This window comes from Pygocentrus nattereri, chromosome 13 (genome assembly GCF_015220715.1).
Source record: "Pygocentrus nattereri isolate fPygNat1 chromosome 13, fPygNat1.pri, whole genome shotgun sequence".
Classification (NCBI taxonomy): domain Eukaryota; kingdom Metazoa; phylum Chordata; class Actinopteri; order Characiformes; family Serrasalmidae; genus Pygocentrus; species Pygocentrus nattereri.
Genome location: NC_051223.1, coordinates 24,354,643 through 24,381,524, shown reverse-complemented (window position 1 = coordinate 24,381,524; position 26,882 = coordinate 24,354,643). Strand labels below are relative to the sequence as shown.

At 39.8% G+C, this 26,882-nt stretch overlaps 1 protein-coding gene across 5 annotated transcripts in view; it reads right to left on the bottom strand.

Annotated features, from left to right (window-relative positions):
- The window catches only part of rbfox3a (RNA binding fox-1 homolog 3a), a 511,986-nt gene that overhangs the window by 123,576 nt on the left and 361,528 nt on the right, over positions 1-26,882 (bottom strand). Inside the window, exon 1 of one of the 5 annotated variants that reach the window (XM_017710998.2) lies at positions 22,113-22,575. The exons of the other annotated variants lie outside the window; for them this stretch is intronic. Within the exon in view, the coding sequence (XP_017566487.1) occupies positions 22,113-22,241 (129 nt within the window). The 5' untranslated portion in view covers positions 22,242-22,575. Of the gene's footprint in view, positions 1-22,112; positions 22,576-26,882 lie in introns of those variants that run through there. 5 annotated transcript variants of the gene reach the window in all.

Here is a 26,882-nt window from a genome sequence, read left to right as displayed (position 1 = left end):
AGCTGCTTTCAAATCCAATTCAGAAGACACTAATCTTTAGTTCGGAATCTCTTGTCTTGTTAAGGTTTCTTGCTGTTATACACAGTACAGAGCAACAGAGATTATTACATTTATTACAACTTTCAGTTAAAGCCTCAACTAAATTTCATTTTTTTCAGTATTTTATGTTTCCACTTTTTGTCTTTATTATAGCTTCTATTCTTTTCAAGAGACTAGCTTTCAGTTTTTCCATACCTCACAAGTTCAGTCTTAGAAGTTGGTTACATTTTCCGCTTCTCACAATCCAAGTAATTCCGAAACATTTCCTTTTAACAGTAACAGCTTCTTGATAGTTGCACATCCTGACCCATAATGTTGAGTTGTCATCTCACAGTGGAAGGAAGGACAGAAACACCTGTGGATTTTTTTCCCTCTCTCTCAAAGACAGTGGTCTACCAGATCTTGCACGGTTGTCAGGAGCCCCATTTTCTCTAAAGATTTTATTTTTTTTAAACTTCTTGAAAATATTTCCCCCAAAAACTAATACCTTGTACCTAATAGCCATTTCAAGTAGAAATTAAATAAAGGAAGGGTGGTCTCAGACTTCTATACGGCACTGTGCAATAATAGCTGTATATAATAAACAAGACACAAGTGTTTTATGCAATGTATCAAACATTTTGGGAACAAGGAGATAAATGAAAAATTATGACCTGTAATCTTGTTTTTAGAATTCATTTTAGTAACGACAGTATGTCATTTTAAATACAGAGTTTAAGTATATTTTTTTGGTGCTTACAGCTTGCTTAGTCATTTTAGTCATCTACAGCACTGAACACATCTAAATTTTCAGATTTTTTTAATACAGCTTCTTAGTTTCTCAAAACATATTGCACAGGATTAGCATTTTAGAATCATTTAAGCATTTATCAGCAACCAAATTAGCTTTTAATATATGTATATATATATGTGTGTATGTATAAAACCTTTATATAATGACCTCTGAACAATGATTTCAGCTCTTGAACGATGCATATTTCAGGTCATGGCAAGAAACCACTGTTTAACACATGACTGCAAATCAGTCATCATGTAAAAAAAAGCCACTCACAGGGGCTGAAGACAGAATTCTTTTTAACAGATAGATTCACATAAACTACGAATGACTCGCTATTGAAAAAAGACTTTGTCTGAGCTTTACTCTCGCTCCTCAGAGTTCACGCACGGAGCGCCACAACAGTGACCTAATATTTTCAGTGGAAGTGAATTAATGGAATCTCATTCTCTCTAAAGTGCTGCATGTGTAATTAAGGCCAGGATTGGCCAGCCAGGGGGCTTCCTCACTGCTTAGCAAAGCGTGCCTGTCTGCGTGTGGGAGAGAGATTATGTAGCATGAAGCCATGCGCCTGTGTGAATGTGCGTATGGGTGTATGCACGCGTGGGTGCGTGTTTATCTCGGAGTGAGCGGTGTGTGTGTTGGAGTGTGACAGCAGGGGTGACTCAGAGTGTGTGAAGCACACCTCCCACATGCAGGGTTACATTAATTCGACTGGTACAGATGAAGTAATATCTGGAGGCTAGCGTAATTAGCGCAAATTCAATTGGACTCAAATACTTCATTATATACCTGCCAACAACATCAGGGATTGATAGCCATAGTTTCTTTTTCAATTCCCTTTTTTCTTCATTAATGGCTTGGAATTAATGAAATGGCATAGTGCAGTCTGGCAGTGCTTGGGGATAGGATTACAGCATTCGGGCTGTACTATGGAACTTGTGGGGAGGGATAGAGGGATACTAGAGAATGAACAGGAGCTTGCCAAACCTTTCAATAAATACCTAATGAATTGGACACAGGAAAATATATGTATAGCATACATTACTTACATCGCTGTTAATGCTATTTAAACTACTTCAGTGCTTAGAGGTCATGGTTATCGCCAGTCATAGCAAACGCATGGTGTAGTATGATGTGAATTTGAACTGCAATAACTCAACTTCTAGGGTTCATCTATATGCAAGTGCTAATTATTGTCTTAGAAAATTCTGAAAATTGACAAACTTTAGTCAACCACTCAAATAGGGGTACCAAGTCACTTTTAACAAAGTTAAGCAACTTCTCTTTCTTTTTTTATGGGTTCCCTTTAGCCTATAGAATGTCTTGTAGTGGGAGGAATATGATTGGAGGCTTCACTGCAGAGGAGTGCCCCAGTCCCAGGGCTGGTCATGGATCTGCACTTTGGGCCAGTGTAATCTACTGCATTGCCCATAACACCCTAGGAACTGCCTGCCCTGTGCACCATCTGCATTCATTTCACCTGGCTCCAGAGGCCTTCAGTAATACTGTCTCACTGAAAATATACTGCAAACCTTATTGAATTATTTTACCCCCTTCTTTTATTCAGGGAACCAGTTCTCACACCACATAGCACACACACACACACACACACACACAAGCAAACACAATCACAAATGCACACATATCTGTACACACTGCCGCTTCAACCTGGGCGCTGTTGTCTTATTGAAATATTTTTTGCAAGGCTCAGTGGCATTTAATCTTGTGGGGATGCGATTTTATATTTGTCTACGCTAGATTTACTCCTCAACTCTCCCTCTGTTTACCCAGTGTAATTGACAAGCCATTTAGAGGAATGGAAAAACCAAAGTGGTGCGGCATGCCCTGTGCATCAGTATGTCTCCTCCAGACTGCCAGTGTGTGAATGTGCGCGTGTGTTTGTTTAGCACCAAGAAGACTCGTCTGACGCATGGGGACTCAGGCTCTCTCTGCATTCTGATGACATTTGGCTGTGTCCTAACCCAGTCAGTTTGTTTTTTGAATGTATGAAGAAATTATTCACAGAAGAGGTTTCTTCTGTTTTTCATTTTATACTTTTTAAAGGATTAAATGTGTGAAATGTGACCATAATGTATCAAAATGAAAATCCTTGGCTGAAACCAAAATGTAGGACAAACTGGGTCAAAAGCTGAAACTGAAAAAAAGTTGTCAATGAATGAGAACAACTCACTGAACGTATTACAGTATTTAGTCATTAATATGTATGTGCCATGAAATTGAATGTTCTTGATAATCTCAATGACAGAAAAGTTGCTGTCGGTGTGCTGAAATGAACTAACGTGGAATTGCTTTTTAACTGTTTTGTTGGTTTATTCTGCACAGTGAGCAGTTTTCAAGCGGCCTCAAACATAAAATCTAAATACTCTGCCTCAAATCTAAATACTTGGCATTAACAGCAATTATAAAAAGCTTGTCTAATAGCCCTCACAGAAACTGGGAAATAGCTCCCCATAGCAGACATTTTCACTGTCTGTCTGCTGCCATTGGTTAAATGTGTCTGTGCTGCATTTTTAATCAGTATTTCTCAATTTATTAACAATAAAATTATTTGTAAAGACTTTTGAACATTTTTTCCCTAACATTTTCTCTTTTTTCAGCCAAAGATCTTTGGTGCAGCTATATTTTGAGTAATCACCTTATTTCACAGCATGACGTCCTCATGCTCTGCTACAACAGAGAAGTGATCAAAGAGCTATGCCATCTGTCACAAATAAATTTCAAAAAAGCCCAGTGTTTATAAAGAAATACAAAAGATAGTTCTGAATAACACAGAGGCCGCTGTATCTTGGCAAACAGATTCATCTTCTGTTGACAATATTTGCGTTGAAAATATGTATGATGTAGAGTTTAAGAGATTATTCATTGCCATCGGCCACCTTGGAGAGGAGGCCACACTTGTTGAGAAGGTCTGGGGTTATGTACCAGTTTCAGTGCCAAGCCAGGAGTAGACTTTTGACATCTCACAACAACAGTTCAATACCCATACACATCAGGCCCCTGTGTGTTTGACAGGGGAGCAGGTAGCAGAGAAGACTTGGCACCTGGTCTCTGAAATGCTTGTGATTGCTCTCAGTCGGGGTTGAGGGTGGTGGTGAGGGGTGGGGTGCTGGCTGATGTGAAAGCTATCTTTGATCTGAATAAAAAAGCTGAAGGCTCTGGAAGGGCGCACTTCGCCATTATTCATGGGAACTTCAAAGCCTCCGTAATTAAATTGGAGGAATACCTAACAAAGAAACAGCCACAACGCAAAACTGAAGGGGTGGAGGGTGCAGGGGGAGGAGGGAAAAATGGAGAAAGAACAAACGCCAATACAAAGGAGAAGTGGCGTGTGTGTGTCTTAGCCACGATGTGTGGGGAGATCCTGCGGGATCTGGGGAAGCGCTGGAGCCCTGGAGCGCAGACGGATGCAGGGGGAAGAAGCCTGCAGTGAGGCCCATGTAAACACATGAGAGTGGCCACGTCAGATTTGTTCTCTGTCACTATCCAACCGGCCCATGAAGACAAGTTGACTGTGGTGATAATCAAAACCAGCAAATGCCAGAGCACACCAACCCAACAATCTCCAACACTAACAAACACTAGCAAAACAAACCAAAGCAAAAATGTACCACTGCTCCAGTGTGCTCACTCCTATTTACACTGGCTTGCCCTTTCTTCTTCAAAACATTCGCCAACATTAGAATGCTCTTATTTGTTGGCGAAATTTGGCTCTAAAGTTGTTTTTACCATGTTAGTTCATGAATTTTGACTACATTATCATAAGCCAGTGAGTGGGGAAAACAAAATAAATATTAATATCAATAATATCATGCTTCACCACCCTCTCCCACCAAACCCTCCTAAATGCAGGCTCAGTGACCCTCCCAAATACTGCGTCTCATTTGATAATATGTCACAGTATGAAAGGAAGATGCACTATAACTTCCAGTTCACGGTGACTTTAACACCAGAGTACACTGACAGAGTGTGTTTGTAATGAGTCACTTGTCAACTCATTCACTATTGACTACCCAGTGTTTGCTATAAAGTGAACTGACTGAGAAGTGACCACGGAACAAGCAGAAGACATTACAACACTACAAATCTGCTGACACATTACACAGTGCACCAGAGCACACCCACCAAACAAAGACCAACAAACAGAAATGCTTGGTTGGTGTTCCATACTCAAGTTTGTTTGTTGCTAGTGTAGAACGTTGCTGCGACTGACACACTGCCACATGTGTTTCAAGGGGCTCTGCGCCCCCTCCATAAAAGAGACATTATATGTTGTTCCATAGTTTGAAGTTTGAGTATGTGTCATTTGTGTTATTCTGCGTCAGGGAGGAGGTTTAGTTAGAGTGGGTTCTATCACAGACTGGAGTTACATGGCTAGAAGTGACCACCCCTGTTGTGCAGCTGTATTTTTCATGTGCTTTTCTGCTGGTAAACAAAAGAGCACTTCTCTTGGCAGAAATAATGGCATCTCCCGAGCCTTGTTCCACACCGGCTCTCAAATTCACTCTTCACGGGTCCTGTCACTTCTTGTTTTGGACATTCTAAAGACAGCTACAAACACCAGAATGTTTGGTGAGCAATTCTGAACACAACTCAATCCAACAAACCTAAACGCTTGCCACACCTACAGCATGTGTGACAACTGATCTGTCTGTGGTCTGTGTACCAAAAAAAAAAACAGTATAATTAAGAAGGTAGGTGTGATTAAAAGCAAGTTATGAGAGCACTGTATTTATTGGTAATTTTCTGCATACAATTTTAGGCCTACATTTTCTCTGGTACAAGTAATGAGAATTGTGTGATGTCTACGGTCTGTTATTGCATTATATTTCATAACAACAGACTGTTTTTCAAAAAGAGAAATACTTTCTTAAGGAATAACAAGTTCTGCTGCAGAAAGTTCTTCCTTGTTCACAACATTCTATATTGTGTTCTCCTGTTTATCTAGTTTTCTAGTTTTTCAGTTGTTTAAAAATTCCAAATCAACTGTAGAATGTTGGGATTTGTTAGGCTGGTGCCCTCTGGCCTTTAGGAAACCCAGGCAGACAGAAAAGTAGGCAGCACTGCCCACTGTACCCTACTTAGACTGAAGAACTGCCCAGGCTACAAAGAACCCACAGAGACAGCACCTTGCTGGACTTCTCCTTTACTCCATCAAAACAACTCCATATCTATCATCTGTTTCAGATATGATGGAACGAGAGAGCTAATCAATAGGTGGGCTCCCGCAGCTGCCAATGTCAGGTATTTTTTCCTCCATCAGAAGTTCTGCGAGGGGGAGGAGCGAGGTCGACAAATTGCTGGGAGAAAAGTGCTGAGTTGCCTGTGGCTCGCAAACTTTATTCATCTTATCAAATTACAGCCACCTCAATAACCATCTCACGGGATTCGAAAGACCGGAACAGCATTTCTCAATATTTCCAAAGCCCTGCTTGATTTCATTGTTTTTCTGATGAATGAGGAACATGGAACATATGAATGCTGTGAGATGCCAAAATAATGGTTCATCTCAATTGCAGTGCTAAACCACTGCAGTGCAACACCATGTTGTTGACAAGCAACAGCCAAACCTCCAACCAAGTGGTCATTCTTAGGTGGTATTTAAACCAAAGGGAACATAATATTGTAAACATGTACTTGACAAATGCATTTCTAGAAAGGAAACTTACTTAGTTTTTCTGGAAACTGCACTTTCAAAAGAATCTGAAATACCCATCAAATGTCATGCATTGAGTTTGACTCTCAGTTCTTGAACAGCTTGTGTAAAGTGCACAAAATATATTATATATATATATAACTGCTTGGCAATGATGTGCTACTTTGTATGGATTTCAGTGCAATCATGGATATTAGGGACGTGCTAATAAAGATTTTTTAGATCAATTCCATTGTCGATTTCTTTACCACCAAATTGGCTGATTTTCATTAGCCATATTTTCAAGCCTGAGGTTCACAATGAAACAGTACTAGTAGTAGTACCATCCAAATCATTGAATTCAGGTGTTCTGATCACTTCTATGGCCACAGGTGTATAAAACCAAGCACCTAGGCATTCAGACTGCTTCTACACACATTTGTGAAAGAATGGGTCATTCTCAGCAGCTCAGTGAATTCCAGCATGGTACCGTGTTGGGATGCCACCTGTGCAGCAAGACCAGTGGTGAAATTTCATTGCTACTAAATATTCCACAGTCAACTGTCAGTGGTATTATAACAAAGTGGAAGCGATTGGGAATGACAGCAACTCAGCCACAAAGTGGTAGGCCACGTAAAATGACAGAACGGGATCAGCAGATGCTGAGGCGCATAGTGTGTAGAAGTCAGCAACTTTCTGCAGAGTCAGTCGCTACAGACCTCCAAACTTCATGTGTCCTTCAGATTAGCTCAAGAACAGCGCAGAGAGCTTCATGAAATGGGTTTCCATGGCTGAGCAGCTGCATCCAAGCCTTACATCACCAAGTGCAATGCAAAGTGTCCAATGCAGCGGTGTAAAGCGCCGCCACTGGACTCTAGAGCAGCAGAAACGTGTTCTCTGGATGATCCGAAACCGTTGAACGAGTCTGGGTTTGGCAGTCGCCAGGAGAAGGGTACTGGTCTGAATGCACTGGGCCAAATGTAAAGTTTGGTGGAGGGATCATGGTGTGGGGTTGTTATTCAAGATTTGGGCTCAGCCCCTTAGTTCAAGTGAAAGGAACTCTTAAGGCTTCAGCAGACCAAGAGATTTTGGACAGTTTCATGCTCCCAACTTTGTGGGAACAGTTTGGGGACGGCACCTTCCTGTTCCAACATGACTGCACACCAGTGCAAAAAGCAAGGTCCATAAAGACATGGATGAGCAACTTTGGTGTGGAAGAACTTGACTGGCCTGCCTAGAGTCCTGACCTCAACCCGATAGAACACCTTTGAGATGAACTGGAGTGGAGACTGCAAGCCAGGCCTTCTCGTCCAACATCAGTGTCTGACCTCACAAATGTGCTTCTGGAAGAATTATCAAAAATTCCCATAAACACACTCCTAAACCTTGTGAAAAGCATTCCCAGAAGAGTTGATGCTGTTATAACTGTAAAGGGTGGGCCAACATCATATTAAACCCTATGGGTTAACTATGAGTTAATTTGTGTGTGAAGGCAGACAACGAATACTTTTGGAAACATAATGTATATGAACAAACACTAACACTTTTCATGTACCTTCTATTAACCAAAGTTACAATATAAATAATATTATTTGCTCTATAAATGGCCTATTTCATGGAATATCTTAGTAACTTTTTTTAATAAATATGTTTTATGTAGTATGTAAACACATTCAATATTTCAGAACTCATTTACATATATCCATCTTAAAGGCACAGTAACCAAAACAGCCTTTCTTTATACCTTAGAGTAATTGAGTATGTGAGTACCTGCTTCACATACTTTACATAATAAAATTACAAAGACGCAAACACTGCATGTTTGAAGCAAAACTTCTGCTGATTCCAAATGTGCATTCCTAATGGATGTAACGCTCAATATCATGGTGTGACAAGAACTAGTCTATATCGCCAAGCTCGGTTATAGCACTAGGTTTAATATATTAATCGGCCTTTAAACTCAACACCACACTCATTAGCATGCTCAGCAGTCAAATTCAAATATGAATTTCTGCTAATCTGCAGAAAGCAAATTATAAGTGACCAATGATTACCACAGATAACTGTGTAGGTCCACTGACAGCAGGTCCACTGAGTGGAGAACAGAGGGAGTAACTGCAGACTGAGGGCTAGAACAGTGGGTAGAGTGAGTACAGTGCAGTTCTCTTCACTCTCATGTGTGAGGGGACTGGGCTGGGTGTCTCGCGGTTTCTCCATGCAGACGCCTCCGCTGATTAGAGTAATTACACACGACAGGACACGCAGAGCACCACCGCCCAGTGTCCCTCTGCCAACCTGTTTTCATTACACTGTAGATTACCCACACACACACACACACACACACACACACACACACACACACACACACACACACACACACACACACACACAGCCAGTGATCAGCCTCAACAGCAATCATCTTAATTTCTAATTATCCTTCATTAATGTATGCAAATGGAGGTTAATCTAAACTTATTGAAACCATTTCAGAGTCGCGCTTTTAGAGACTGGCCCTATCAATTAACATCAATATTTGTCTGGATTTTATTATTTAATTTTCACCTCGTTCTCATGTTAATAGCCACAATTAGCAGTAATTAAGAGCTTCCGTTAGTGAGAGAGAGAGATGCCTGTTGATTAGCTGGCTATTGAAAGGTGCCAAGCCATCTTCCTCTCTTCCAGTTTCTCTTCTTTCCAGAGCAGTCTTGATCAGAGACAGAAACAGAGGAAGATAAATGTAGCTTATGCAAAAGAAGTAAGAGAAAAAAATGCACATTTTGGTGGAGCTTTGCTGTTGCTTTCTGGGTAGAAATGTCCACTGACTTTTATATAAAGTAAAATTTCAACAATCATTTCATTGAAGCCGCAGAGGAGCAACAATTTGAGCATGCATTTCATTAAATTTCACAGTCTCTGTGTTTCTCTATGATATGCAATAAAAGGATTTGTTAATATGAGGCATATGTTGGATTATTCATTACTTGCATGATAATGTCATTATTGAGTATGCGAGGCTACTGGGACCAGCTTGCTTTTCCGCGTGCGTCTAGAACGGAGACTAATAATCCATTCAGCACGACGCTTTGTAATGATACCACCAGAAGGATTAAAAACACTTTTTTCCTGAATCTAAATAATGTTTTGTAGGTTTCCCTAGCTCAGAACAGGGAGAAAACAAAAAAATATCAATAAGTTGGCCGTGAAATTGCAAAGTGATCAATAAACACTTCTGCATCAAACTATTCCTGATTAAAGCTATATTCATTATTCACTGACTCTGACTTATTAGTAAGCAGTAAGTATTGGAGTTTTAGAGGGCTGATGGCAAAAGCAGTTAATGTAGTGCTAATTGTTCAGGAGGTGTATGTGTTGTGCTAACACTACATTATTAGCTCTACCCTCTGGGATACTGAGATTACTCATCCAGTGACGTAAATGACTCGAAGTAGAAATGCATAATTGCTTGAAGCTCAGCAATAAATGGAGAAATGAAGCTGAGAGAAGGCAGGTCTTTCTGAAACTAACAGAGGTTAAAGTCAGACCCAAATCCTGGCGCAACTGTTTCACCATTGGCCATATTATTTGGATATTGCAATGCCCACCTCTTTGGATGCCACAGCCATCCGTGACTAGAAGTCAGAGTAATAGTCCTTGGATGGCCCTGCCTCTCTTCCTCTCCTCCTATCACCCTGTGAAACTCTAGCAATACACCTGCCACTTAACATGGTTTGATAAAAAAAACACCTAAAACTATGATCGTAACTATTCAGCTGTCATTATCATCATGTAAATAAAGAATATTTCTTGTCTAATATTTTTTGTCATTTCTTGTTCAATGTACACAACTATTAGTCCAATTGGTTTATTAGCCATCCTGTTTACTTAGTAGCTAACATTGGTAGTACTGTCGAATTGATACACCATAATAACAGGTGCGCACACTAACATATCACTGTTGTCCATACTGTGTCTCAAAAAATGCATTTACAGCTTTCTTTTATCTACATTTATTCGCCTCAACCCAACATAGCCAGTTGCAGTTTTGCTTGTTGCAGTGTTTAGTATTCCTGTGACGTCTAATGAATGTGGAAATTGATTGCAGTGAGCTTACATGACTGTCAATATCTCAAATAACTGCGATTATCTCACACAGTTGTGAGATCAAATAACTGTGATTAGGCAATTATGTGATAATTGTGATATGTCTAGATATATTACATTTCTCTGTATGCTAATCCAGGCAGTTAATACATTTTTATAAATGTTTATGTATCGGCTGATACAAGAACACTATCGGCTATCAGCATTGGCTCACAATTGCCCTCTCAGTACATCCTTAAGGAGAAAATGTACATAAGACAGAGTTTCACATCCTCCTTCTAAATCAACACCTCAGAGGTCAAAGATCAGACGTCTTAAAATATCAGCCATGTCAATTTCCATTGCACATTTTCAATGTCATTCTTAAGCGTCCACTTTCTCAGCTGTCAGTGTCAGGGCGCTGCCATGTCTGACAGCTGACCGATGCCAGGGGAGAACACAAAGGTAATTACCTGAGAGAGCAGCATCAACGTCACTATTACAATACAACCACTCGCTAACCTTCTGAATGGCAAACAGAGCGTGTGGGCCTAACGTCGCACTCCCTCCTGCAGGTGCGCTTTCACACGCTGGTGTGTTAGCACTAAAGGCGCGCTAATTAAAAACACGGTCTCACGCTAACCTTTAAAATGCTAACCTCTGCTTTAATGCCCTTTAGATAACATGCCACGTACACTATGAGGGTATGTTCCCGTGTCAATCCTAGGCTCACCTCTATAGCACTCTTTTTCAATTAGGGAGAGAGTGCGAGAGAAAGAGAGAACAAGGCTCATTTTTATGTGAGTAGGGACTTGAGGGGAGCTGTCTATAGGCCCTTAATTTATGGCAGAGCAAAAGTGGCTAAGCAGATGGAGACAGATACAGCAGGACACGAGCTGTCTCTTACACGCACACACACACACATGCATGCACGCACCCACACCCCGCACACACATCCCCACTGTCGTAAATTGCGCTGAGGAATGGAGAATTTATGAGGCACAAATATCTCACTACCAGCCTATCATTTCCTAAGCACTGTCACTGTAATTCTTCCCCAGCCTGTCTAAACACACAGATAAAGCAAGTCTCCACTCCAGCAGAAACTCAGCACAGACAGATCCCACTGGAAGGAGGGAGGTAAGGGGAGAGAAAGAGAGAGAAAGAGAGGGGGGACAGCGAGAGTACCGCTGGCATGTCAAAGAACCACGTTTAATTCAAATATCACATCAATTTGTTAAACATCTCATCTGCTTGTTATACCATGTAATATTCACACATTCACTCTGAATAGGTGCAGTACTTTCACACATTTTCATATCATTAGTCAATGAAGGTTCATTTCCTGTAAAGATGAGAGACAGACTCATATAAATAAGTAAATGGAAATAAGTGTGTAAAAAAGGCCTTTTTCCTACTTTCTCCAAGTCCACAGTCTAAGAGAATACAGATGTACAAGAAGGCCTGGCAATCTTAACAGAAAAAAACTCTCCACAAATTACAAAAGGGCTAATTCTTAAAATATACTCTTAAAAATAAAAGTTCCTTAAAAAAGGAAAAAATCTTTCTTTATTATACAACCTATTTATATTTATAATTATTTATAAGCTTTAAAAAGACACATATTTGAAGAACCATCATTTTATGGCATTGCTCCAAAGAATGCTTTATGGCAACTTTATTTTTAAGAATGTAGGCATTATATTCATAAATTCATCTGGAATGGGAGTAGCAGTTTCCTCCTTATTGATATTGTTAGTCAATGAAGGTTCATTTCAAAGTGTAAGGATGAGTGACAGGGGCGGCACGGTGGTGCGGTGGGTAGCACTTTTACCTCACAGCGAGGAGGGCCTGGGTTCGATTCCCTGACCAGGTGACTGGGGTCCTCTCAGTTTGCATGTTCTCCCCGTGTCTGCGTGGGTTTCCTCCGGGTTCTCTGGTTTCCTCCCACAGTCCAAAGACATGCAGTCAGGCCAATTGGACATGCTAAATTGCCCCTGGGAGTGAGTGTCTGTCTATGTCTGTCTGTCTGCCCTGCGATGGACTGGCGACCTGTCCAGGGTGTATCCTGCCGTCCGCCCAATGACCGCTGGGATAGGCTCCAGCACCCCCCCACGACCCTGACGGAGAAGCGGCTTGGGAAATGGATGTATGGATGGAGGATGAGAGACAGACTTACAAATGAATCCATGAACTTTTTGCCTATTTTTCCCCAGTCTGAAGCATAATGTAAGAGAACTTCCTTGGAGAAGCAAAAGGGGTTCTTTTACAGCATTGCTTCCTGTGGCACCTTTGTTATTAAAGAGAGTTGAATATTGGCACAATCATTTGAAACACTTCTTAATTATATTAGTTAATGATGGCTCAGTGTGTATGATGGTTCATAAGTGTACTGATGAGAGACTTAAAAATAAAGATCAGTAAATGGTTCTTGGCTTAAACAGTTCTAGGAAATTCTTTCAATTGGTATAGAACCTTAACAGTGTGTGGAATTTCTTTAAGCTTTAAAAAGGCATAACTCATTTTCAGAAACTGTTCTTTGACGAACCTTTTATCAAAAGTGGTTCTTTTATAGCATGACTCTAAAGAACCCTTTGTGGTACTTTTAAAGAAGTAAGCCTGAAATTGGCACATTCATTTGGAAGCGGCGAAGCACTTTTTGATATCATTAGTCAATGAAGTTTCACTTCAAAGTGTAAGAGAGATAGACTTACAAATCAAAGAATAAATAAATAAATAAAAAGATAAAATGTCTTTTTCCCCAGAAATATGTATGAGAGAATATAGATGCAGAAGGTCTGGCACTCTCAACAAAAAGAGCCTTGCTCAACAAATTAGGCATGGCTAGGAAATGGTAATGCGTCCGAGAGTGGCACAGGCAAGCTAGTGAAGGAGACAAAGGAGCACGATTATAAATTCAGCCCTAACTTTACACCAGAAAAGTGTGTTCAGGGTGAAGCCGCCCTGCGATTCCGGGGCTTATATAGTCTTATTAGGGAGGACGGTGAGGACGGGAGATGGTAAGGAGCGGTCTTCATCCCCACCAAGTCTAAATTCCCAGCTATGAGCAGAGAACATAGCACAGGCTCGGAAAAGCAACAGCCTCCAATTTACACAGCAATTTTCTGCTCACTCACTGAGGAACTAAAGCACTTTGTGTCTCTGGTATTAAAATGAAGCTGCCTTACACAGTTAATTAGCTTGTCTTGGAGGCACAACAGAAAAAAAGGGCTACCGCGGTTGGATCATCTCAAAAAGTCGCTCACTCAAGCTGATCTAGAGCAAGAGGATTAAAACACGCTGCCTCAGTGATGACGGAGATTTCCTTTTGTCGGTTAAAAGGGAAAAAAAGGCTGCTATTGAACTTGGCCCTGTGAGGCACTGATAGCTTTGTAACAAAGAACGAGAGCGTATTTGCGTGTCTGTGAAGTGCTGGTGTGCACAGTTTGTTGCTTATGAACATGGCAATTTAGAGTTTTTGTGATTTCATTCAATTTAATCAACATTTGTTTAATTATCCCTTGAAAGATCACTAATTTAATATAATTTAAACGCAACTGGCTGCTCTTAATATGATTCAGAAAGAATATCACCTGCCACCTGAAAAGCTAATCACAATCTAAAAAGCTGGCACTTTTATGACCCAGAATGCAACAGTGCAATAAATAAAAGTCTTTTATATGTTAGCTCTCGTAATTCAGAAATGAATTAAAGATGACAACTGAGACTTGAAGATAGCTCTCGCTCATTTTATGTCTGCTATAATTTCCGCCACCTTCATAAGGCCAGACATAGAGGTCACTGTCTCTATCCCACGGGGGGTGGACGGAGAAGAGACATAAACTTCTGCACTGTGTCGGGAGAAATAACACTTAAACACACACTCCTTCTCACACACACACTGACGTTCAGACGCACCATAATGAATAGATTTCAGTTTAAACCCCTTCAAGCGTTACGGGGTCTTCTGAGTGTGTGTGAGAGCAGGATATTTCCTTCAGAGAGCCCAGGAGGACCGGGCCTTCCCTTGATACTCCACCTCTAGAGCCAGCTATGGTGCAGAGCCAGCAGCGTCCCAGGGTGCACTGCGGCAGAGCACAGAACATCAATGCTGTGGCAGGCTCTCAGCAGCTGAGCATGAGGAAATATCACTCTCACATCTGTCTGTCTGAGAGCATACAGCACCATGCACACTGGGCAATACAGCTTTTGCAGCAGCCAATATCATTGTCTTTTTACATGTCAAACATTTCTTCTTTGTTTACAGCTACTACTAATTAGTTACAACCTGCGAGGTTGTACAGTATTAGTATATTAACAGAATTCATATACGTACATTACTATGCAAAAATCAGAGGTCAAAAGTCAGAGAGTTTTTTTTTTGTGCCAGGGGAGCATTAGACATATCGCTGTTGTCAGAACAAAACCTTGTATCTCCAAAATGATAACTTTACAGGAGAAGGAAAAAACCTTTTAAAATGTTTTTTAATGTATTTCAATTATTACCAGACTTTTCCCCATGCCATTTTTGGACATTTGGTCCATTTGGGATGACATTTACACACAATGTAAAAGTCAACAGGTTTTTTCAAACTATGTCAAAAACTGAAAAATGGAGATGCAAGGTTTTATCAGCAGCGATATATTTAACAGAGGGATTACATAGAAACCTCAAAAGCATAATATTATAACATATTTATCAATATTAATGTGTCCACCCTTTGCCTTAATTACAAAATCTACTCTTTCAGGAGACTTCAGTTCTTCAAAGAAATCTGCTTTTCGACATCTAGAAGCATTTTCTGCTTCTCATGAACCAAAAACCCCCAAAACACACAGTGATGTTGAGGTCTGGAGTGAGTCAGTCCATTGATCTGAGAATTCAAGCAGCTTCTTCATATGCCTCTTAGTATGATTTGCAAATGTGGCTTCTCATTTTTTATTTGTCTATTTCCTTTGCTCAGTAACAGCTTCTTGACAGCTGCATGTCTTTTCAGAGACGTGTAGTGTTGAGTGTTCTTCTCACAGGGGAAGGATAGACAGAAACACCTGTGGATTTTTTCAGATCTGAAGTTTTTTTCTGTCTCTCAAAGATGAAAGCTTTAAATACTGTTTATCTGACAGTGACACTTCTCTGATAGTGAGTTTCTGGTTTCAGTCTACCAGATGTTCCAGGAGATGTTGGTAAGTGCCATTTACAAATATATTTTAATGGCTATTTTAAATTTGATCTGTATCTAATCTCCTCAGACACATCTTCTGTAAAATGAAGGACTAAATGGCTGTTTTCACTTGAAATGAAACAAATAAAGAATAGTCTCAAACCTCTGAACAGTACTGTACTTGAAGAAAATTAGTTCTTTTCATTATGTGAATGAAAACAGTGATTGCTTGCTTTTCAATGGTAGCGTACAAAGATCACAATATGAGTGTATTCCAGAAGTGTTTTATACACTTCCATGAACAAGATCTCTGCCCTACAAGCCAACAGTCTCTGCAGATACAGATATTTTTCCGTATTATTAGTACTGTATGAAACCTTAGCTATACATAACAGTACAATGCCAGCAGGTTACTTATAGTTAAATGGCTATTTGCTATTTGTAATACTGAGGAACAAGAGTCTGGCATGAGAAAATATAGTTAAAACATGACCTTTCTTATTCTACATCCAGAGATGTGAGCTATGTTAACTCTTCTGGTTAATTATGAAAAGGAAAACCTCTGTGGAAGTTGTAAATAAAATGACTAATATTCCATGTGCTCCCAATTATCAAGGATGAAATATCTGGAAGTAAGGAAATAGATGAGGATGTAGTGGACTAATAAATAACAATACAATGCATCATTAACGAGAGGGCATAGTGAAGGAGAGGAATTTAGAGAATCCACTTACTAAGGGCAGCACAGCCACTATGACACATTCCTGGCTCTGCAGACGCAGCTTCAGATAACAGTAAATTGGGATACTGCATGCAAGTGTTGCACACAAAATACAAGGGTCCAATTAAACAATAACACCTTTGCTTTTAGTTCCTATTTAATAAAAGAGCAGCATCTTGCTCTGTTCAGATTTACAAGAGTGCTAAAGTGGTTATGTCCTTGCGATGTATCCGTTCTATTTATGGATATATAGAATATATACTTTTTGGTACATTTTTTCTATTGTACAATATGACTAAGAGCAGTGATGACAGAGAACAGTGGAGTGAAGTCTCCTATGCATGCTTCCTCCCAAACAGTGAGATAGGCCTTTCTGTCATTAACACTGTAAACACTACACTGAAAACTTCTCCTGACATTTTTACATGCCATATGACATGCTTTGCAATTAAAATCCGACCTCATCATACAACAAAACAAAGGCAAGAAAAGAAAACCTGAAGGTAAAACCAACAAATAAACTAAAAAAAAATGAACAGCAACAAATGACATAATTTCTTATTCATGTTCAGATGTACTAACTTGCACTGGTGTGCTAACGAACACAAGTTTGTATAATATATAATGCAAATGCTCAGAGCAGGGAGCAGATATTCTTCCCTACAGCCTGCATCTACCCACAACAATGAAAGAGAGCAGAGACAAACGCTGGCACTTTCCTGGTGATTTAATCAATAATTTAGTGAAGCTGATAGAACCGATACTTTAATCAGAGCTAGACTACATCACATTACAGAGAGAAAAACCTATAGAGAGCACTCTCATTTAGTATTGATATGAAAATGCTCGGTTCACTTTGCATCGCTGAAGTGCAATACTCGCCTGGGGAGAACACACTCCTAAGTGTGCGTGTGTGGATGTGTGTATGTGTGTTCAGCCACAGTTCTGCAATGCTAACCATGCACAAAACACTTTCTTTCTCCTCCACTCCTCCTTCAGCCTCGCTGTCTACAACATATAAAGACAATGTAATGTAGTACAAGGTATAGCTTTAATGTAAGACAAAAATTAAGTATAAAGATAAAGAGAACCTCATTGCAACCCTGTGTAATTCAAAACAAACAAAAAAGGCATTTTTATATATATATATATATATATATATATATATATATGTGTGTGTGTGTGTGTGTGTGTGTGTGTGTGTGTGTGTGTGTGTGTGTGTGTGAGTGTGTGTGGACCATATATCAAAACTAACCTGCTGTTTTTGTGAGGTCACATATATCTCCATATTCAGTATACAGAAATGTAGCCCCGCCCACTCATTCTGTAGCTATAAGGAGTGTTTCAGTGCCAGACTTTTTCTGAATGAAGTACTATGTAGGGTAGCCAATCAGAGCAGAGATCATTTACATACATCAGGCACAGAAGCAAAGAACAATCTGTTTAATTCCAAAGGACATAGAGAAGTTGAAGGATGGTTAAATATAAAAAAATCTTGACCATTTTTGGTCAAACTGGCCCTCAGTGGAAAAAAAAATAAATAAATACAGGAAAAATGTAGAATATGGGACCTGAATAGAGTAAAATTGCCTCTAAATGCTATTCAGCATTACATTAATTGTACATTGTGTATAAAGGCTGACTGACTAGCATTTACCTTTACAAATATACAGAATGTGCTGAACAGTCCCTGCCTTTCAATATATGTATTAGTATTATCAACATCAGCTGAGCCTTATTCCCCAAGGCACAGATTCCACAGTCAAAGCATTACATCATCCCTTATTGACATTGCATTTCTTAACGATGTAGTGAGTGCTCAGTTACAGTCACTCAGCGTGCTGAAGAGAGGGAATTAACCCTAGAGAAACACGCACCCTTGTCCATGCACACATACAAATAAACACACATACACACACACACACACACACACACACACAAAAAGAGGTGTTGAAAATATCTGGGGATAATTAGTGGGGGGACAGTGTGGAGCAGCAGGCACACAGGAGTCTCAGGAGGAATCAGCCTGCACTCCTTCACTTTGCTGGATCAGTGTAAGACCACCAGCAGCACAGCACAATCCCAGCTGCTATTAAACACCCTGCTCTGCTTTATTCCACTGCTCTCTCTCACTCTCTCTCTCTCTGCACATTCCCAGCTTCTCTGCCCTCCATCCAATCTCACTCTCATTGTGAGCAGGATTTCATCTTTCTCTATGTCATTCCTACCAGATTCTTTTTCCTTTATTCTTTTCGTTTGTCTTCTCTACTCTTTCACACTTTTATGCTGTATTACTGGCCTTGTTCTTTCACAGTTCTCCTACAGTTGAATTTCTTGTCTTTTCACTTTCTCTGGGTTTTTGGGGTGGTCATAGAGGAAAGAAAGAGATGACCTACAGGTGAGATTTCTTTTCCCTCTAAATGCTGCATTTTGTATATACATACATGGTACACACACCCACATACACACACCCACACACACACCCACACACAGCATATAATGCTTCATCGTTGTACTCGTTAAAAGGCTTCACCCACCAGTAGAAATTTACCAGAAAATAAGCTTCCAATATTCAGTGCTGGGGCTCAGGAGAGAATTATACAATAGCGGGAATTGTTTAACTATCCCGAGCATGGGTAAAGATTTCTGTCCTCCAGGGAGGGAGAGATGCTTGCACAAGCAGATTTACTGTTCTGTATTGACTTAAGCGCTGAAAAGCAGCCGCTGCCGCAATAAAACGAGAGGGGAGAAAAATCCTATACGACCAAATTTAAAGATAAATGCAGATAGAGGTCATGTTCACCACCAGAATTTTTTAAAAAGGGAAAAAAAGAAATAATAAAACAAAGAAAGCTTCCATGAGGGAATTCAATCCAGAAGCATCCGAGAGAAGCTATATATCAATCGCTTGCTCATTTGACATTATTGTTTGATGGTATCCCTGGAGTGATTTGTTTCCCTCTTTAAATCACTGAATAGAGTAAAAAAAAAAGAAAACAAAACAAAATAAAACAATGCAATGATGACACAGTAAAAATGAATGCTCTTCAACATTATATCCTTAAAATACAGTGAAAGCAACACTAGAACACTGCCAATCATGTTTGCTTTCACTCTTTCCTGAATTTGAATTGTCTATCAGAGGTGCTACTTTCCTTATCTCTGCAATGAACACACACACATAAACAGACTATAATAAGAACTAAAGACAGAGCAAAAACGCAAGTCATTTGAGGGGGTGGGGAAAAAAGCAAACAGCAGTACACGAGGACAGTGGCGCTGCTCAGAATGAAGAAGTGGCTGAAACTTTTCCCTTTAACTGAAACAAAAGCTCAGTCTGGCACACCAGCTAATCCCTTATCCACTAAAGGCAGACAGCAATGCAGCTGCAGAGCACTGAGCAGCAATTACACACACACTATATCAGCGCTCTTGCATGCAGCCTGCGGCTATCCACACACACGCACATGCTCACACACACATGCAAAAATCAATCGACTGAAGTCACAGAGCCGGGACGCCACATGTGAGACTTGACTACAATACGTTTGATGCTGGCCTGTATTTTGTGGGGGCAATTAAAAAATTTGCGAATGGGGAAAAAACAGCAGTGTCAACTACTGTAAAGGCAAAGATAAACAAACAGCAAACAAAAATGAAGTATTAACAACTCAGCACAAAATGATTTTCTGACTGACCGATTGCAATATAGTCTAAGCTGTGATACAACAGAGTCATTAGGTTATTTCTGGTAAAACCATGCCGATGAAAGCTCAATATTCAGTGTAAGGCCATGGAATGAAATTATAATCACATTCTTTAACACATGCTGGATAAAAATACGCAGACTTTTATTAAAACATCCATGTTATCGCCAGTGCTGAGCAACCAAGGACAACATCAGCGCATACTTATAGCCCCTAACTGTGTCGGAAAGAGCAAAAGAAGTGTCAGAAAAAATTATATTTACAATAAGGACAAAAAAAGTGGCACTGCCTTCAGAAATGTGCTCTGAAGGGAAAATGCAGTGTTGCTCCAGCAGGAGGAAAAAAAAAATCATTGCATTAATATGTAATTAAAGAATGTATGGATAGTAACTAAGTGGAAAACATTATGCTGAAGAAAAGGATAACGCTTGTAAAATATGGGATCAAAAGCTTCTTTTCTGAGTATGTTCTTCATAATAAGGGAATTAGAGAAATAAACTCAATTTAATGCCATGCACTATATACATTTAACTCACTGGCTTGTTGTGGTAAAAATGAATTAAAAAGATACAACACGATGCCAAACAGTTCTCCTTCTACTCATACAAGTAAGTGTAAATGCTAAACAAGTCATAGTACATAAGGTACATAATGAATAAGTTAAATAAGCTCACAGACAGACAGAGCATATATTATCAACGGTGCTGCACAGAATATCAGATATATAAGGCCTAGTACGCTCATACATGCACACACAAGAAGTGACGAGCGGCAGAGGCCGGACAGCTGGTGGGCTGTGCGTGTGTGTGTGTGAGCGGTGGGACAAGGGGCTGTTAAGGTGATGAGTGAGGGGCTATTTGGAAGCAGCACGCAGCAGGTTATATCTCAACAGTCTTATCATTTTTATATCTCTGCAATAACACACTGTCTAGAGAAAAGACGCAGGATGCCATCGCACATGTTGCCCGTAGTAAAACACACACATTTTCCTCTTTCACTCACACACAGGCGCTCTCATCCAAGGTGCGCACACAGCGCTCGATTGCATGCCAGCGTTCACACTCCATTTCTAGGCACCTTCAGAAAAGTCAGCCAAGTTCCATTTAGTTGAATTGTTTAATTCAGAGTTAAGCTGACATCTGTCTCTCTGTTTGGCCAGCCGTTCAACTATCAACTACCAGGGACTCGCATAAAAGAGAAGACAAAGTGTCCTGCCAAAAAGAACAGCTCACACAACTTCTGATCAGAGCACACTCATCCATGGATTCAAACAACGTGTGGGTGAACACATTATCGTGGCAAATGCTTTCAGGCTGAATTATGGTATCACATTACAATATTTAATACATATTATTACAAGCGTTTAAAGCTGGGCGTAGAGGAAAGTGATGCTTAAGTGTAAATGGACATTGTAAAAATGCGAGGAAAAAAAGAAGTCTTTAAAATACACACATGCACACAAATCCATTACATTTCAACACAACAGTCTACACAGCGCAGCATAAAAAGGCAAACGTGGAACATTCTGTAACAATTAAAATGAAAAAAAAGTGTAATAATGAAAGGGCACAATGAAGAATGTAGCGTAGCATACGCAAACTAATGTGAAACAGTTTATGACAATTACAAGGAAAAAAGAAAAAAAAATACAAGCATTACAATGATGAATGTAGCATAAAGTAGGCTAATGCAAAATAGTTTGTCACAACTGAAAAGGAAAAAAAATAAATGTACTGAAACAAAACTGTGCTCACACTTTAGGTTTAGGATGGAATTACATAAACTCAAACAAGAGTGAAATGGTCCAGAATGGAGAACAAAAGTAGAATGGAAGGGGATGACCCCCCGCAGAAAGCACTGAGGGAGGGGGTGGGGGGGGTGGGGGTTCACAACGCTAGCACGTGCTACTCCGCGCGCTGGAGAAAGGGAAGGAAAAAGAGAACGAGAGAGAATGAGTGGAGGATTGCCTTACCTCGGGCAGATAGAGGAACGCGGGGGGACACTGGAGCGAGTGAGGGAGCAGCCCGGAGCCGGACGAGAGCAGCACACAGCCCGTGTTCGCCATGGAGCACAGCATGTGGTAACGGGACGTTTTGCGCATCAAGCTGGGAGATCCTCTCTCTCTCTCTCTCTCTCTCTCTCTCTCTGTCCCTCCCTCTCTCACTCACTCCCTCACTCTGCCTCTCTTCCTCAGCTTTCTTTTTTCTCTTTTTGTTTGCCTTCTCTCTCTCTCTTTCTTTGCTCTCTTCTTTTGCCTTTGCTTGTGTCTGTATTGTTGCTGATCTGCTCTGAGAGTGTCTGTCTGTGTGTTGTTGTGGTGGTGGTGGAGGAGGAGGAGGAGGAGGAGGTGTGTGCTGAGCTGAGCGCTCGCGTGCGCGTCGTCGGAATGGTCCAGGGCCCTCTGTCATCAAGCCTCCGCCGTGCACTTTCTCTCTCTCTCACACATACACACACACACGCGCGCTCTTACACATACACACACACACACAAGCCAATGTGAGCCCACGGAGAGAGAAAGGGGGAGGTTCTGATGGAAAGAGGGAGAGAGGGCGGAGGGAGAGAGGAACAGTGAGTAGGAGGGAGGAGAGAAAGGATGGAGGGATGGAGGGATGGGAGGGGGGTCCAGTGGGTATTCAAAGATCAAACAGCTCCACTGTAGAAAATGAAGGGAATGTATAATGACATTAGAACAGCTGATCCCCGCCATTAATTGCGGACCCCTCCGTCGCTCTCACATCTCTCTCTCTCATACACACATAGATACACTTTCTTCTATGGCACCAGACGGGTCTCACAAACACATTGCTTGGGATTTGACGAAAAATTTCTCTTCAATTAATTATTCACCCTCATTTAGACTGGATATATCTCCAAAATAGTAACTTTACCGGAGAAAGAAAAAACATACTTTACTTTTCATGTAAGTCAGTGGAACCACACATTTTTCCACATCATTTTGGTCTGTTTCATTTGGTCCGGTCATCATGAGATTTACACACACTTGCAAATTATGTCCAAAACTGAAAAATCCTACAGCAGCAACACACACACACACACACACACACACACACACACACACACACACACACACATACATGTAAACAAATTCATAGTACTGTGCAAAAGTCTCAGACCACCGCTTAATTTATGTAGTTTCCATTCAAAATGGTATATACAAAATGAGTTTTCCTTAGATATTGAAAAACAAGATAATTTGTAAATCAAATAAAGAAGCTGCTGGTGTTCTCAAAACAATCAACTGGCCACTTCAGAGTCCAGACCTCAATATTACTGAATGCATTTTTTATAAACTTGAGTCTCTAACTTGTATTGTGAGAAGCAGAAAATGAAACCAACTTATGAGACTGAACTTTGAAAGGGTGGAAAAATATTGAAGAAGTTATATTAAAGTGTATGATATCATTCACTTGTAAAATATATAATTATATAATCACATTGATTTTAAATAATGCCTAATTTCAAATGTTTAAGGAAGTAGTTGATCACAAAATGATTAAAATACATTATTTGATGAGTGCATCAAAAGCACAAATAAAACCAAACACATTCCTGAAACATGATCACTGTGGGACCATGACATGATCACTGTGGGACCATGACAGCTCTGAAAGTTGAAGCAGAATACGTACTGGGTTCACATAGGGTCTTTGAGGTGTAGAGGTATTTCCCTTTAACAGACCCCCAACCCCAGGCAGCCCCTGTCCCTCAGGCCCGCCATGAGCAAGTATGCGGACAGTTCAAACCATCGACGATGCCCTTTACAGGACCTTCATTCATTTAAAGCTGCTTATTACAAGCAGAGGGAAAAAATGGTTTATAAATGAAGAAGTAACTGCATTTAATAAATGTCTGGACCTTATCGTGGGTGACAGAGAAGAAACAGCAAGGACAAAAAACTTGAATTAATAGCTTGTTATTAATTTTTGAGTTTAATTCACACTTTATATTTACTTCTGAATTCAAAGTACCCTTCATGTAAATGTCGAACACTTTAAGCTGCTTTCTACCAGCTGTAACATGCTTGTTTTAAACTATAATATAGCAGGTCTAGGATTAATGGTAAGTGGTAAGGGGTAAGTACATGATTTTACACAAACTTTCAGAAACTGTTGTTGTTCATTATTGCTGATAATTATTTACTATTTAACTATTGTACTTAATGGAGTTTATAGCAAATCGCTTGCTAAAATAGTAATTTGGGTCATTTAAAATAGCAGACCTTAATAAAACTGACATTTTCTAGTTTCACTATATGATTTATATATTACGGTCATTTTGATAGATGTATAATTTTTTAAGAAAATCACTGCCACTCACGGAAAATATCTGCATTGCCATGCAAACCGTAGTTGCTGTTTCTGGTTTGTTTTCCATTTGATGCTAATTATGTCGTTTTAGTGCATTAATTGCAATGAGTCTCCCCCAAAACAAACCATTAAAAATACATTAGCAAAAGGAAAGGTTGGCCTAAAAATGGTGGTTATATCACAGCTCCATCATGCCTTCACAGAATGGTACAGAAAGTACTGAAATACATATGAAATATTTCATCTCTACCTAATAAGATCATGTATTCACACAACACAGAAACACTGATTTCGAGCTAATTCTCACTATTTCAAACTAAGACATGTGTAAAGGATGTCTTTGTGAGATTTCAGTGGAATATAACGGTCAACAGTTTATGAGATTTTGAACTAAAAACTATGCATATATATAAAAAAAGAGTATAAAGGTGACTTTATTCTCATGGATAAAACAGGCAGGAGTGAGTGTTCAAGCCTGCTGTGGATCTTGACTAAAACAGGATTTTCAAGTTGATATACTAAAGGTCAAAGTGCAAACGTTTCTTGGTTTAACACTGATGAAAAGTCTTAGATTTTAAGCACTTCATTAATGGAGGAATCTTATTACATCGTAGGTCCTCACATAAAATGGTAGTTATCCTACCAGACGGTCAAGGTGTTCATCTCTACCACAGGGAATGGTAGAGTCATGCATATGTGTGTAAGTAAGTGTGTGCGTGTATGTTGATCAGAAGGAACCATAAAACAGCATTCCCTGTGGTCACGTTGTTTTTTTTTCAGGTGAAAACCAATAAGGCATTTAAAATGCATAACAATTAGTGCTGTCATTTTCTGAATATATTTGATTTACAATTAAAACAAAAGCAGAGATATTGTTATAGTGTTCTTTGAGGCCTGTTAATGTGCTATTGATATGGAAGTGATTCAAAGTTAACTAAACCAAAAGGGAAGAAAACCAATAAAATCAATATATAGTACAATCAATATGTAGTCCACAAGACAGCCATCTTTACTAAAAGTATTCAATGAGGCACTGAACAGCTGAGTGAAAACAATGAACAGTTGCTAATGATTAAATACACATTCAGTCTTACTATGGAGCACAGGCTTGACATTAAAGGTGCCTGTTTCTTTTTTTTTTTTGTAAATAAAAGAGTTTGATGTGGCATGTAAACACTACTAAAATTTCATACACCATTCACTCCCAACCCATATAGTCTATATAGAGAAACTAAACTGCCAACATAATAGAATTCACTGCCACATTCACATATACCCACCTATTCAGTCTATACCAGCTGATCTCTGCCTGTTCATGTCGAAGTTATAAACAGGGTTTCAACCACAGGCTGTTTTTGGAACAAAGCAGGACAGTATTTGCTACATAATACCACACAAAGATGATGGAATAATATGGAAAACTAACATGAAGAATGAGAAATTATTTCTATGTTTTTGTTTTATTTACATCAGAAGGAGAAGCAAGAGATGAAACAGATGAGTTACAAACTGGAGAGCGCAATTGTGTCAGTCTGACGAGACAAACTCAACGTGCAGGAGAAAATGTGGGAACAAAAATAAATGTGATTAATAGCAGTGAGTAAAAGTGAAAAACTTTGTGGCTATGTTATGGCCTGGCTTCCTCATACTTACATTTCCCAGGGAGCACAGTGAAACTTGACTTACGGTACAAAATCTATGCAGGCAGATGTATAATACAAAACTGCATACCTGTCCACACTGTTAGACCAACGCATGAGTATAATGAGTACAGATTTCTGACACTATCAATCAAAGCTCACACCAGCACTTCAAAGCCGTTCAGGTAGTGAAGCTGATTCCCAGCACATCTTTCTTCAGGCTTCAGTAAATCACAAACTCAATCCCAAAGCTCCAATCAAACCAGCAGGAACAGCTAGTGAGTGCTTTTCTTCATTATAAATCTACTGCCTTTCAACTGTAATCTACTGTGTTCTACATGTATTTTTGTGGCAAAAAGCATGTAAGTAATATTTTAACCTGCATGTGTGGTCCAATCAGTAGCACTGGGCTTTAATAACCACATTCAAAGATCATAACAGTCGCAAATCTGACTAATATGAGGTCAGCTGCTGCATTTTATCATAGTGTTATTGATCAGGGTGGTGCAGCGTCTCCAAAGTTCAGGGTGAGCTTCTAATTTTTTTCTTTTACTCCCACTGCAGCCTTTATGAGAAGTTAAACGCCCTGTGACATTGAGAACTTCAAAGCAGCAGTGCTGCAACTTCAAAGATGGTTTGAACTTTTTTTTACCCTCTCCATGACAGATACAGTCTTGTTTACTGACACAATGCAAAAAGGCCTGGAATACAGACGGGGTGGGGTGGAAGGTCTACGGAAGGAGATGCAGAAGGGGATGCAAGAAAAGCCAATGG